The sequence below is a fragment of the Amblyraja radiata genome, chromosome 26 (assembly GCF_010909765.2).
Source record: "Amblyraja radiata isolate CabotCenter1 chromosome 26, sAmbRad1.1.pri, whole genome shotgun sequence".
Classification (NCBI taxonomy): Eukaryota; Metazoa; Chordata; class Chondrichthyes; order Rajiformes; family Rajidae; genus Amblyraja; species Amblyraja radiata.
In genome coordinates, this window is record NC_045981.1 from 26442483 (window position 1) to 26456962 (window position 14480).

Consider the following 14480-nt stretch of genomic DNA (forward strand, 5'->3'; position numbering starts at 1 on the left):
GGGACAGACCATTACACTGTTGGGACTGACCCACTGGTACAAAGCCTATGAGGAGTACCAGATACTCCCATATATGGGATGCGAGTATAAACCTGAAGATGCTCAGGAGTGATCTCCAGCAACAGTTCTGTCCTTACACAGACTGACATTAAAACGGTCATGCCATCTCAAGATGGCTGAAACAGTTGCTAAACACAGGCTGGGGTGGATACTAAAATTTTAAAAATCTCTTTCCACCAGGGCTGCAGCTACATCGGCAGCGATACAGTTGGATGTACCAATGGACCAAATCCTCAAGGCAGCAGGATGGTCTGGAGGGGAAAAACATTCCAATTATTTGTAATAAACCAGTAATGAAACCTGGAACATTTGCAGAAACAATTTAAGTTCTGTAAATTAATTTAACCCATATAAAGGGGTTATAAACTTGTGTTAAAAATTTTATGATTTCAATGTCGAATTCATGTCCAAATTATGTTAACACAATCCTCCCAATAGTCAAGGCAGACGTGATGCATGGACTCGTTCCACGGCATGAAATCACAGAGCTTTAAAATCTTCACGTAGTCACTCACGTGACTCCGAAGTAAAATAGTAAGATTAAACGAGAACTTACCAGTTTGAAGTTTGATCTGTATTTTATGAGGAGTTACGATGAGGGATTACGTGCCCTCCGCTCCCACCCAGATCATATACTTAACTGGTACCTCTTCTCTAATCTTACTATGTTTAGTCATTACAGTTATCTGTGATTTCACACCGCTGCTTTGAAGAATGACACGCATGCGCCTGGCGGGCTTCTTCACGTAATCCCTCATCGTAACTCCTCATAACATACAGATCAAACTTCAAACTGGTAAGTTCTCGTTTAATCTTACTATTAATCCTGTATCTCAGGGAACTATTTGATTTCACCACCCCCACTGCCTTCACAACACTGCCTAAGAGATCCATCCAGGTGGTTCTGAAATATTGCTGTCAATTTCAGAACAAGGTTTAAATATAAGTGTCTGAAGAAGTTCCTGACCTGAAAAATCATTTGTCCATGTTCTCCTCCTGAGATGCTGCCTGACCCGCTGAGTTACTCCAGCATTTTGTGTCTATCTAAGGTTTTACCAGATCATAGAAACATAGAAATAGGTGCATGCCATTTGGCCCTTCGAGCCATTCAATATAATCATGGCTGATCATCCAAAATCAGTACCCCGTCCCTGCTTTTTCCTCAGATCCCTTGATTCCGTTAGCCCTAAGAGTTTTAATCTAACTCTCTCTTGAAAACATCCAGTGAATTGGCCTCCACTGCCTTCTGGGGCAGAGAATTCCACAGATTCACAACTCCGGGGGAAAAAGTTTTTCCACAACCTGTCCTAAATGGCCTACCCTTTATTCTTAAACTGTGATCCCTGGTTCTGGACTCCCCCAACTGACGCACTGACGTCCAGTCATTTTTTAGCACAGCCATTGGAAGACAACTGAAGTAGGTGAACTATTATTAATTAATCGAATCATTATTAACCTACTTCCCACCTGTACTCCAACACATAATAAAATCACATCTCATTACCCTAACCTCCGCCACCAATCTGCCAAGCCACAATTTGTCTTCATGCCACCACTCTCCTATAGATTTGGCAATTGGAGACAATTTCATTGTCCACAAGCCCCAAAATTATTATATTCCCGTGTTATCCCAGTCTTTTTCAGTTATCTTTTTATTAATATTTTGATTTTAAATTGATGGGATTCCCTCAATTTTAATTGAGAAATTAATTTTTCAAATTTACCAAAAGTTTATTTTCTCTGTATTCCATTTAAAACGTAATTATATCTGAATGGTGTGCATGATGCTAAAACACTAGATGGGCAAATTAGCCTCTGATTTTCTAGTCTCTCCTGTCATTTAATGGCATGACATTATAATAAATGATACCAATCCTTTAATTAAGAATCAAAAGGTGAGTAAAATTTGGGATGGAGTTGTATGTTCGAAAACATTTAATCCGACTCTAACCGGAACCATACAATCAGGAATGGACATATTAAAATTTCAAGCATTGTAGTACTTGACAGATTTTAACATTTAAATGTTATTAACTAAATTAAAATGTATTAAATTACATTTTAACATTTAAAAGCACCTTTTCAAGAAGTCGTGTCTGTTCATTCAGCCTGATCTCCATTTTGGTTATTACATCCTGCAGGCGTGCTCTCTCCTCCTCCAGGTCTCTCTGCTGGTGCAACAGTCTATCCTGCTGAGCTGAAGGAGACCACAAAAACAAAACAACAGTCAGATTCCAAAAATGGCATAATCATCACTGACACAGGACTAGAGCAGGTGCGAGAAAACAAAATACAGGTGAAAGACATATTTGGGGCTATGGTTATGATTATCATATGGGCAGCAATGGAGCTCCACAAGTCTACAAAGTGTGTGTCGAGAAACTGTAGGGTCATAAACCGTAACGGTAATAGTAAAAATAATTTAATGAATTTTCTAATGAGAGGCCAGAAGAGTACTCATGGAACAACAGCACAGGAACAGGCCATTCAGTCCGTAATGTCTGACCATTCAGTCCATCATGTCCAATCATGATGCCAAGTTAAATTAATCTTTGCCTGCACATTATCCACATCCTTTCCTTCCCTGGATATCGATGTACCTATCTAAATGCCTCTTAAACACAATGATGGGAAAAAAACACTAGTGGGTGTAATTTATAGACCTCCAAATAGCTGTGACGCTGTTAGTCAGAACATAAATCTGCAAATAGTTGACGCATGTAAAAAGGGAACTGCTGTAATCATGGGGGACTTCAATTTTCATATTAATTGGGCAAACCAAACTGGGCAGGGTAGACTAGAGGAAGAGTTTATAGAATGTATTAGAGACGGGTTCCTAGAACAGTATGTCACGGAACCGACAAGGGGGGAGGCAATCTTAGATCTGGTCCTGTGTAATGAAGCAGGATTAATTAAAAATGTCATAGTTAGGGACTCGTTGGGAACAAGTGACCACAATATGGTCGAATTCCATATTCAAATAGAAGGGGAGCAGGTTGAAACTCAGGCTAGGGTGCTTAGTCTAAATAAGGGGGATTATGAAGGTATGAGGACTGAGCTGATCAAAGTTGACTGGGATAGCAGACTCAAGAATAAGACGGTACATGAGCAGTGGTGTACGTTTAAGGATCTACTGTATAACCTTCAAGAAAAATTTATTCCTATGAAGAAAAAAAGGGGTAAGGGTAAGGACAGTCAGCCATGGCTCAGTAAAACTATAAAGGATAGTATTCGGCTGAAGGCAAGGGCATATAAGGTAGCCAGAGGTAGTGGGAGGGTAGAGGATTGGGAAGCATTTAAAGGTCAGCAAAAAGTAACTAAGAGATTAATTAAGACGGGGAAAATAGGCTATGAAAGGAATTTAGCGAACAACATAAAAACTAATAGTAAGAGTTTTTATAGCTATATAAGAAGAAAAAGGGTGGCTAAGGTGAACGTTGGTCCATTGGAGGGTGAGACTGGAGAGTTGTTGGTGGGGAACATGGAAATGGCAAAGGCATTAAACGAGTATTTTGTATCAGTCTTCACCATAGAAGACACAAAAAATATTCCAACGCTGGATAAACAGGAGGCGGTAGGAATGGAGGAGCTAAATACTATTAAGATCACCAAGGAGGTGGTATTAGGGAAATTAATGAGACTGAAGGAGGATAAATCCCCTGGGCCTGATGGATTACATCCAAGGGTCTTGAGGGAGATAGCAGTGGGGATTGTGGATGCATTGGTGATAATTTTCCAAAACTCCCTGGGGGCAGGAACGGTCCCAGTGGATTGGAAAATGGCCAATGTAACACCTATATTTAAAAAAGGAAGTAAACAGAAGGCGGGTAACTATAGACCGGTTAGTCTAACATCGGTGGTGGGTAAAATGTTGGAGACAATTATTAAAGAAACACTAACGGGCCACTTGGATAATCATGACTTCATCAGACAGAACCAGCATGGTTTTGTGAAGGGGAAATCGTGTTTAACGAATCTGCTCGAATTCTTTGAGGAAGTAACAACCCGGGTGGATAAAGGGGAACCGGTGGATGTGGTATACTTGGACTTCCAAAAGGCTTTTGACAAGGTGCCACATAAGAGACTATTGCTAAAAATAAAAAATCATGGGATTGGGGGTAATATATTAGCATGGGTAGAGGATTGGCTAACGAATAGGAAGCAGAGAGTGGGGATAAATGGTTCATACTCGGGATGGCAACCGGTAACTAGCGGGGTTCCGCAAGGGTCGGTGCTGGGACCCCAGTTGTTCACAATTTATATAAATGATTTGGAGGAGGGAACCAAGTGTAATATATCAAAATTTGTGGACGATACGAAAATGGGAGGGAAAGTAGGGGATGAGGAGGATAGGAAGAGTCTGCAAAAGGATATAGATAAGCTAGGTGAGTGGGCAACAACTTGGCAGATGAAATTTAATACTAATAAATGTGAAGTCATTCACTTTGGGGAAAAAAATGATAGGGCAAGTTATTTTCTAAATGAGGAGGAGCTGCGTTGTAATGCAACGCAAAGGGATCTAGGGGTATTAGTACATGAATCACTAAAAGTCAGTATGCAGGTGCAGCAAGCAATCAGGAAGGCCAATGGAGTTTTGGCCTTTATTGCTAGGGGGATTGAGTATAAAAACACGGAGGTCTTGCTGCAGCTGTACACGGTATTAGTGAGACCACATTTGGAATACTGTGTACAGTTCTGGGGTCCATACTTAAGAAAGGATGTACTAGCACTGGAGGCAGTGCAGCGAAGGTTTACAAGATTAATTCCTGCAATGAGGGGATTGACATATGAGGAAAGGTTAAGTAAGCTGGGACTCTACTCTTTGGAGTTTAGAAGAATGAGAGGCGATCTCATTGAAACGTATAAGATCGTGAGGGGCCTTGATCGGGTGGATGCACCGAGGATGTTCCCAATGATCGGGGAGGCTAGAACTAGGGGACATAGTTGCAGAGTGAGGGGGGGCTCTTTTAAAACTGAGATGAGGAAGAACTTCTTCACCCAGAGGGTGGTTAGTTTGTGGAATTCACTGCCCCAGGGAGCAGTGGAAGCAGAAACGTTAAATATATTTAAGTAAAAAATAGATGGTTTTTTAGCTGCCAAGGGGATAAGGGGCTACGGGGAGAGGGCAGGGATATGGACCTAGGTATGGTTAGTATAGTAGACCTGAGTGATCTCCTGGACAAGTGTCGATCGCCTGGATTGGGGTCGGAGAGGAATTTCCCGGATTTTTTTCCCGAATTGGACCTGGGTTTTTATCCGTTTTTTTGCCTCCCCCAGGAGATCACGCGGTTCTTGGGGTGGAGAGGGGTGATAGCGGTATAAAGGGGAGGGTAGTGTCTTGTGTTCTGTGTCTTGTGTCTACTGTTTGTGGGTAAGTGTGTCTGTTTAGTGTTCAGCCATGAGTGAATGGCGGTGCGGGCTCGACGGACCTGGTGGTCTACTCTCGCACCTACTTTCTATGATTCTATGATTCTATGATCCTATCTGATTCCACAATGGGATCTCCTTCCCTGGCAGTGCATTCCAGGCAACCAATAGTCTGTTAAAAAAAAAAAACTTTCCTCGCACAGCTCCTTCAAACGTTGTCTCTTTCACATTAAAGTTATGCCCTACTGTCATTAGGGATATAGGTAAACTGCAGAAATGGGCGATGAAATTGCAGATGGAGTTTAATCTGATCAAGTGTGGAGTGAATATAAGGAGAGAGTGTCAGTTAATGGTAAGACCGTTAACAGCATTGATGTGCATAGGGATCTTAAAGACCAATCACAGCTCACTAAAGTAGATAGGCCGGTTAAGAAGGCATATGGAATGCTTGACTTCATTGTCAAGGGCATGGAGTATAAGAGTCTGACGTTATGATGCAGCTCTAAGACTTTGATTGGATTGCGTTTGGAGTATTTCATGCAGTTCTGGTTGTTCCATTAAAGGAACGATGCAGAGGCTTTGGAGAGGGTGCAGAGGAGGTTTACCAGAATGCTGCCCGGATTAGAGGGTTTCATCTACAAGAAGTTGGATAAACTTTGATTGTTTTCTCTGGAATGTTGGAGGTTGAGGGAAGACGATAGAAGTATATAACATTATGAGGGGCATAGATAGGGTAGACAGTAGGAACTTTTTTCTCAGGGTAGAAATGTCCAAAATTAAAGGGCATAGCTATAAAGTGAGAGGGGGAAAGTTTAATGATGATATGCAGAGCAGGTTTTTTTTAACACGGAGAGTGGTGGATGCACTGTGTGGCATGAGTGGATCCAGATATGATAGTGTCCTTTAAGAGGCCTTTAGATAGGCACGTGGATGTGCAAGGAATAGAGGGATATAGATCATGTACAGGCAGATTAGATCAGTTTAGCATGCCATTGTGTTTGGCGCAAACATTGTGGGCCAAAGGACCCGTTCCTCTACTGTATTGTTCTATGTTCCCTCACCCCCTCCCCTGACATTTTCTGTCAGTTGTGTTTCAGTCAGTAGTACACAAGTAATTCCAAGGTTAGATAGATACAACATATCCTGTGGATCTTTGAATCTGTAACCTGTATGGTAACTCAAATTTCACTGTACCTTAATTGGTACATGTGACAATTAACTGACCTTGAAGCCTTGAATACCTGGTCAATCTCTTGTCCAAAAACACAATCAAGTGCTCTACCTACATTACATCAGTGACAACACTTAAGAAGCTATAAAGAACGTTATCTAAATCTAAATTTTGTTAGTTATTTAAGTTATGACATCTGATGGATGCTGCATACCCAAATCTCGTTGCACTTATGTGCAATGACAATAAAATATATTATTATTATGTTACAAAAGGTGCCACTGACAACATATACATGAAGAGTTTTGAGGATTCAGGTTTTTTGTCAAAGTAAATAATTTAAAAAAATGACATATCTACCTCGCTGCTGTTCATCTCGTAACCGTGCATTGATCTCCATCTCATGGGATGTGCTCTGATGTGCGCTTTCCACTTTATAGGAGAGTTCATTCAGCTTTCCAGAGAAGAATTCCATCTGCTCTATGACAGTATTGAGCGATCTATGGGGCATTAATGGCAAATAATTACATGTGGCATTGAATCAAGGATATACAAGGAACTGCAGATGCTTGTTTACAAAATCAAGGATATTCTAAAGTAGGAGCTTCATAGGGAGAATGATCAAAAGCCTCTCTGAAGAGCTTTCCTCCTAACATGACGGAAGTTGATTTATTTCACCAATGTAGATTAAAAATCCTCTCTTTCTTGAACATTTCAATGGTATTCTAGCTGTTCAGGTTTGAGGGGCGGTCATTGTATTCCAGGGTATTTCTAAAGCTTCAGTTGACAGTTGTGGACAGTGAAGAATACTGTGAATAGATACAGCAGTATAAAGATTAGTTATAGATATAGACGGAGAAATGATAAAGGGAAATTAACCTGACCAAGCTTGGGGTGTTGCACTTTGGGAAGTCAAATGTAAAGGGGAGCTATACAGTAAATGGCAGGTTCCTTAAAAACATTGATGTACAGCCAGATCTTGGCGTCCAAATCCATAGCTCTCTGAAATCAACAGTAAAGAGAGCAAATGGTATGCACGCCTTCATAGTTCGGGGCATTGAGTATAAGAGTCAGGTTTTGTAAGGCCACATTTGGAGTATGGAGTCGTTCTGTTCACTCCATTACAGGAAGGATGCAGAACCTTTGGAGAGGTGAAGAAGAGGTTTACATGATGTTGTCTGAATAGTATTAACTATCAGAAGAGATTGGGCAAACTTGGATTATTTTCTCTAGAAAGTCAGAGGATGGGGTAGACCTGATAGCAGTTCACAAAATTATGATAAGCATAGAATGGGTAGACCATCAGAACCAGGGTGAAAATGTCAAACACTGCAGGGCATAGCTATCAGATCAGAGGGGGAAAGTTTGAAGGATACATGCAGGGCAATTTAAAAAAAAAATGCACACAGTGCAGTAGGTGCCTGGAACATGCTGCCGGGAGTGGGGGAAGGAAATATGAGAGCGGCGTTTAAAAAGGTTTAGATAGACACAAGAATGTGCAGAGAATGGAGGGATGTGGATCATGTGCAGGCAGAAGAGGTTTATTTAATGAGGCATCATGTTCAGCACAGCCGGCCAAAGAGCCTGTTGTTGTGCTGTAGTCTATGTTTTAAGATATGTGCTTTGTTAGTTGCTGCTTCGTATCACAAGTTTCAGGCACATGGGATTCAGTAATTCTAGAACTGCATGAAACCACCTGCAACCACCTTCTCCTTCATGTGCAGAACAGAGTGAATCGGGGTCTCTATTAACCATATAACAATTACAGCACGGAAACAGGCCATCTCGACCCTTCTAGTCCGTGCCGAACACGTATTCTCCCCAAGTCCCATATACCTGCGCTCAGACCATAACCCTCCATTCCTTTCCCGTCCATATAACTATCCAATTTATTTTTAAATGATAAAAACGAACCTGCCTCCACCACCTTCACTGGAAGCTCATTCCACACAGCCACCACTCTCTGAGTAAAGAAGTTCCCCCTCATGTTACCCCTAAACTTCTGTCCCTTAATTCTCATGTCATGTCCCCTTGATTGAATCTTCCCTGCTCTCAGTGGGAAAAGCTTATCCACGTCAACTCTGTCTATCCCTCTCATCATTTTAAAGACCTCTATCAAGTCCCCCCTTAACCTTCTGCGCTCCAAAGAATAAAGACCTAACTTGTTCAACCTTTCTCTGTAACTTAGTTGCTGAAACCCAGGCAACATTCTAGTAAATCTCCTCTGTACTCGCTCTATTTTGTTGACATCCTTCCTATAATTAGGCGACCAAAATTGTACCCCATACTCCAGAATTGGCCTCACCAATGCCTTGTACAATTTTAACATTACATCCCAACTTCTATACTCAATGCTCTGATTTATAAAGGCCAGCACACCAAAAGCTTTCTTTACCACCCTATCTACATGAGATTCCACTTTCAGGGAACTGTGCAGTTATTCCCAGATCCCTCTGTTCACCTGCATTCTTCAATTCCCTACCATTTACCATGTACGTCCTATTTTGATTTGTCCTGCCAAGATGTAGCACCTCACACTTATCAGCATTAAACTCCATCTGCCATCTTTCAGCCCACTCTTCCAACTGGCATAAATCTCTCTGTAGACTTTGAAAATCTACTTCATTATCCACAACCCCACCTATCTTAGTAAAGAAGGTTGGCAGAAGAACGCAGAGATTTCATGACGTTCTTTTCTTCTGCTCCTCAATAACAGAATCATAGTGTAATATTATCAGTAGATAATTATCACACTCTCTAAAGAGCAATTGATAGTTTTACTTCTCTTTATTCCAAAATGTTAGGCCCCACCCAATGCGGATAGTGTCTCAGTCACTTATTGGGCAAGAAATCAAAGGCAGACTTCTATCCCACGGGCCATAATGTTATGATATGCCAGATATAACTGAATGTGATCGCTGCTTACTAAACTGCCATCAGATCAAACGAGGCTCTCTCTTTTCTGGTTTGCTATCCACACCAATTATTTTCGATCAAAGCTGACCAAGCAGCTTAATGACTTTGCAGCTATCGAACACACTGGTGTTTAGGACCACTCAATATTAGAAAGGCAGAATTCCAACCTACAGAGGTCAGTAGGTTTTTTTGCATTTCCCTGCATAGTTGATGCTGGGCCCTGTTGTTTTGTCATTTCCCACATAATTCATCTACTTATAGGTTTTAAAGTCTTGTTTCAATTTGGTGTCTCATTCAACTCAACAATCTGTGCAGTGTGTAATTTACCCCTCTCTGCATCTTCCTCACAACCACTTTTATCACTTAACTTTGTATGATTAATAATCTTGAACAATTACTGTCAGTCCCTTCATCCAAGTCAATAGTACCCGAGGCTTGTGTGCTGATCCTTGTGGCTAATTACAGCCTGTCATGAAAATGACAGTTTTTTCCATGGTGACAAATCTCCAGGACCAGATCAGAAATATCTGAGGACACTGTGGGAAACTAGAGAGGAAATTGCAGGAGGCATGGCTGAAATCTACGAGTCGTCCTTAAATACAGGCAAGGTGCTGGACGACTGGAGGGTGGCAAATGTTGTGCCTCTGTTTGAGAAGGGCTGCAGGGAAAGGGCTGGGAACTATAGGCCAGTGAGCATAACATCTGTAGTGGTAAAGTTACAGGAGAGTATTCTGTGGGATAGGATATATATGCATTTAGATGGACAAGGGCCGATTAGGGATAGTCAGCATGGTTTTGTTCGTCGGCAGTCGTGTCATGAATCTGATTGAGGTTTTTGAAGATCTGAACAAAAAAGCTGTAGATATTGTATATATGGATTTCAGCAAAACATTTGACAAGATTCCACTGGTGTGTCTCAGGGTTCAGTGCTGGGCTCATTATTGTTTGTCATCTATATCAATGATTTGGATGAGAATGTAGGAAGTTTGCAAATGACACAAAGATGGGTGGCATTGCAGCTAGTGGTTGTCTAAAATTGCACGAGGATCTTGATCGGTTGGGATGGTGGGTATGGTACGAGCTGCCGGAGGAGGTAATTGAGGCAGGGACTATCGCAACATTTAAGAAGTAATCAGACAGGTACATGGATAGGACAGATTTAGAGGGATATTAGCCAAACGCAAGGAATTAAGAGAGAGTTAGATAGAGCTCTAGGGGCTAGTGGAGTCAAGGGATATGGGGAGAAGGCAGGCACGGGTTATTGATAGGGGACGATCAGCCATGAATGGCCGTGCTGGCTCGAAGGGCCGAATGGCCTCCTCCTGCACCTATTTTCTATGTTTCTATGCAAGCAAGTGGGACTAGTGTAGATGGGAGATGTTGGTCAGTGTGGATAAGTTGCGCCGAAGGGCCTTTTTGCACAGTGTCTGAATATATACTTACTACCAATCTCGTAAGTCTTATGTTAAATAACAAGAATGCATCTTTTGAAAATTTAAATGTATCATATCCACTGACACCTCTTTAGCAGTACTCCTCTACCCTCATCTGAATGCATTTTTACAGCCAGATCTTGCATCCAACCTTTGAAAGCACCCTGAGTTGCTAGACATCTCATTCAGAAGACTTGTAATTTTTTGATCCATTTTTCTACCCTTACCTCCCAATTTTTGTAACATGTATATGTTATTGTAATCTGTGTTTATATTTTGAGCCATTTTGGTCACATATTTTTCCCAATACCAATTATTTTAATAATCTCCCAAGCCTCAGACTTTGCAACCATGTACGTCCTTAAGCATTGTCCTTAATTTTAGTTAGTGATCTTTCATTGAGCTATAATTTCTCCAAGGAATATTCAGATATTTATTAAAATATATTCTATTAGTTACTTCATATTATACATTTCAAATAAATTTAATATCCCTTAGATTGATCGTTATGACAAAGATTTAATAATGTTACTTCAATCTTAAAGTGAACTTTTATCATATTGTTATCACTCCTCCCAAGAGAATCCTTTGCTATCAGCACACTTATTAACCGTATTTCATTCCTCAGCATATTGTTTTGTATTTATTTCGAATGTATTCTACGAACACAGAGGAAGCCATTGAATTTAAGTATAGGCTATAAATAGCAAAAATCATCATCTGAGGATGAGCAAAGAAAAATATGCCTTTTGTCCTCCTCCTTTGGTATCACTGACCCTTATATATCTGCAATATCTTCCTTCCATTTATTGACCAGAAGCCTGGTGCTGCACCAAATTGATCACTGTGATTATACCTTGTATGTGAGGATGCACTGGTGACAGCATCGATCTCCTGTTCCTTCAGTTGTTTCACGTGTTGTAGCTGCTCTTCGTGGTCTCTTCGCATTTCTGCAACAGACTGTCTGCAAATTAGACAGGCAAGGGTCAAGTTCATACGTAAAGAACGTATTTATTTAGCTTATATCATGCTCATTTATTTGGTCATAAAAGACCTGAAGTCCCATTTATGCCCCACTAGATTCCATAGAGTTATACAGAACAGAAACAGGGTGTTCGGCTAACCTTGCCCATGTCGACCAAGAATCACATCTACGCCAAGTCCCATGTGCCCACATTTGGACAATATCTCTTTAAACCTTTCCTATCCATGTACCTGTCCAAATGTGTTTTAAAAGACTTTTAGGGCAGCACAGTGGCGTAGCGGTAGAGTCGCTGCCTTACAGCAGCAGAGACTCAGGTTCAATCCTGACTACGGGTGGTGTCTATACATTCATGTACATTCTTCCTGTGACCGTGTGGGGTTTTATCGGGTGCTCCAGTTTCCGCCCACACTCCAAAGACGTACCGGTTTGTGGGTTAATTGGCTTCAGTAACATTGTAAAATTGTCCCTACTGCGTAGGATAGTGTTAGCGTTTGGGGATCACTAGTCGGCACGGATTCGATGGGCTGAAGAGCCTGTTTCCCCGTTGTATCTCTAAAGTCTAAATGCTGTTAGTTCCTGCCTCAAGTACCCCCTCTGACAGCTCGTTTCAGATAAACACTAGCCTTTGTGTGAAAAAGTTGCCCCTCAGGTTCCTATTAAATCTTTCCCCTCCCATCCTAAACACATGTCCTCTGATTCATGATTCCCTTACTCTGGGTAAAAGACTGTGCAGTCACCCTATCTCTTCCCCTCAGGATCACATATACCTCTAAAAGCTCAGCCCTCTTTCTCCTGCTCTCCAAGGAATAAAGTTCTACCCTGCCCAATCTCTCTCTATTGCTCAGGCTCTCAAGTCCTGGCAGCATCCTCGTTAATCTTCTCTGCACTGTTTCAGGTTTAACAACATACTTCCTATGGTTGGGTGACCAAAATGGAACAGAATACTCCAAATGCAGCTTCCAATGTCTGGTACAACTGTAACATAGCATACGAACTACGATATTCAATACCCTAACTGATAAAAGTAAATACAGTAAACCCTCATTATAACAAACCATAGAGGGGACTGGTGTCTGTAATTGCTGATTGCTGCTATAACCACGTAAGGTTTTATCATGATATCTAGTTGAAACAAAGAATTGCAGATGGTTAATACACAAAAGAACATAAAGTGCTGGCGTAACTCAGCGGGTCATCTATGGAGTATCTATGGAGAACATGGACAAGTGACATCAGGATCCTTCTGCAGATTCAGTCTGCTGAGTTACACCAGCACTTTGTGTCGTTTTGCCTTAAAATTGAGCGCCAATGCCGCTGGTCTGCATCAGCGAGCCCTTCTTCACTGGTTGACGTGGCTTTTGTTGCGGCGCATGTTGTAGCCCACGACAGGACACGCTTTCTTCAGGCCACTGCAACCAACTGTCCGACTGAGTGGACAGAGCGATGGAAGAAATGTGGAGGAGGGAACGAAGAGCGGACAAAGTGACAGGTGGAGGAGGCGGCGGTGGAGGGGAAAGAAGAGGCCGAGTGGACAAAGCGATGGTTAACAGAAAGAAGCGGTAGCTGGTTAGAGGGGAGCCCCTGGGTGACCAAGCGCGTCCTGACACTTTCTCCAGGAGCTACAACATGGGTTGCAACAACAGCCGCATCAACAGATCGTGTGGTGGGTGAAGACGGGCTCGCTGGTGCACCTTGCGAGCCGGGCGTGGGTCCATTATAACCGATATATGTTATAAAGGGGTTTGATAAAATTAGGGTTTACTGTATACCAAAAGCCTTCTTGGCCACCTTATCTACCTGTGATACCACTTTCATGGAACTATGCACCTGCACTCCTAGATCCCTCTATTGTACAATAATTCCTGGGGCACTGCACTGCGAAGGTCCTGGCCCGGTTTAACTTCCCAAAATGCAACACCTCGCATGTATCTGCATTAAACTCCATTAACCATTCCTCAGTTTACTTGCCCAACCGAACAAGATCCCGCTGTAATTTTCAATAACGATCTTCTCTATCTACAATATCACCCATTTTAGTGTAATGTGCAAACTTACTAATCAAACACTATATTCACATCCAAATTATTGATATAATCCAGAAACTGCAATGGGCCCATCTCTGATACCTGAAGCACACCACTAGTCACAGGACTCCAGTCTGAGAAAGAATCTGCCACCGTTACCCTCTGCCTCCTTCCATGAAGCCAATTCCTTATCCAGTCGGCTAGCTCGCCCTGGATCCCATGCAATCTAACTACCCGGAGCTGTCTACCATAGGGAAACTTATCAAATGCCTTGCTAGTCCATGTAGCCAATGTCTATGGCCTTGCCCTCATCAACATTTTTGGTTCTTTTTTCAAAAATCTCAAACAGATTTGTAAGACACAATGTTGCACCATGATGAATATCCCAAATCAGCCCGTCTATCCAAATGCATTTACATTTTATCCCTCAGAATATTCTCCAGTAACTTGCCTACCACAGACATTAGGCTCACTGGTCTACAGTTCCCAAGCTTTTCCTTGCAGCCTTTCTTGAATAGAGGCAT

At 41.8% G+C, this 14480-nt stretch overlaps 1 protein-coding gene across 3 annotated transcripts in view; it reads right to left on the reverse strand.

Moving 5' to 3' along the window:
- Positions 1-14480, reverse strand: part of fbf1 (Fas binding factor 1) — an 85970-nt gene that overhangs the window by 15955 nt on the left and 55535 nt on the right. For all 3 annotated transcript variants that reach the window (XM_033044527.1, XM_033044528.1, XM_033044529.1), the window contains 3 exons: positions 11804-11911; positions 6959-7098; positions 2139-2257 (listed from right to left, as the gene is read on the reverse strand). In XM_033044527.1, the coding sequence (XP_032900418.1) occupies positions 2139-2257; positions 6959-7098; positions 11804-11911 (367 nt within the window). The remainder of the gene's footprint in view (positions 1-2138; positions 2258-6958; positions 7099-11803; positions 11912-14480) is intronic.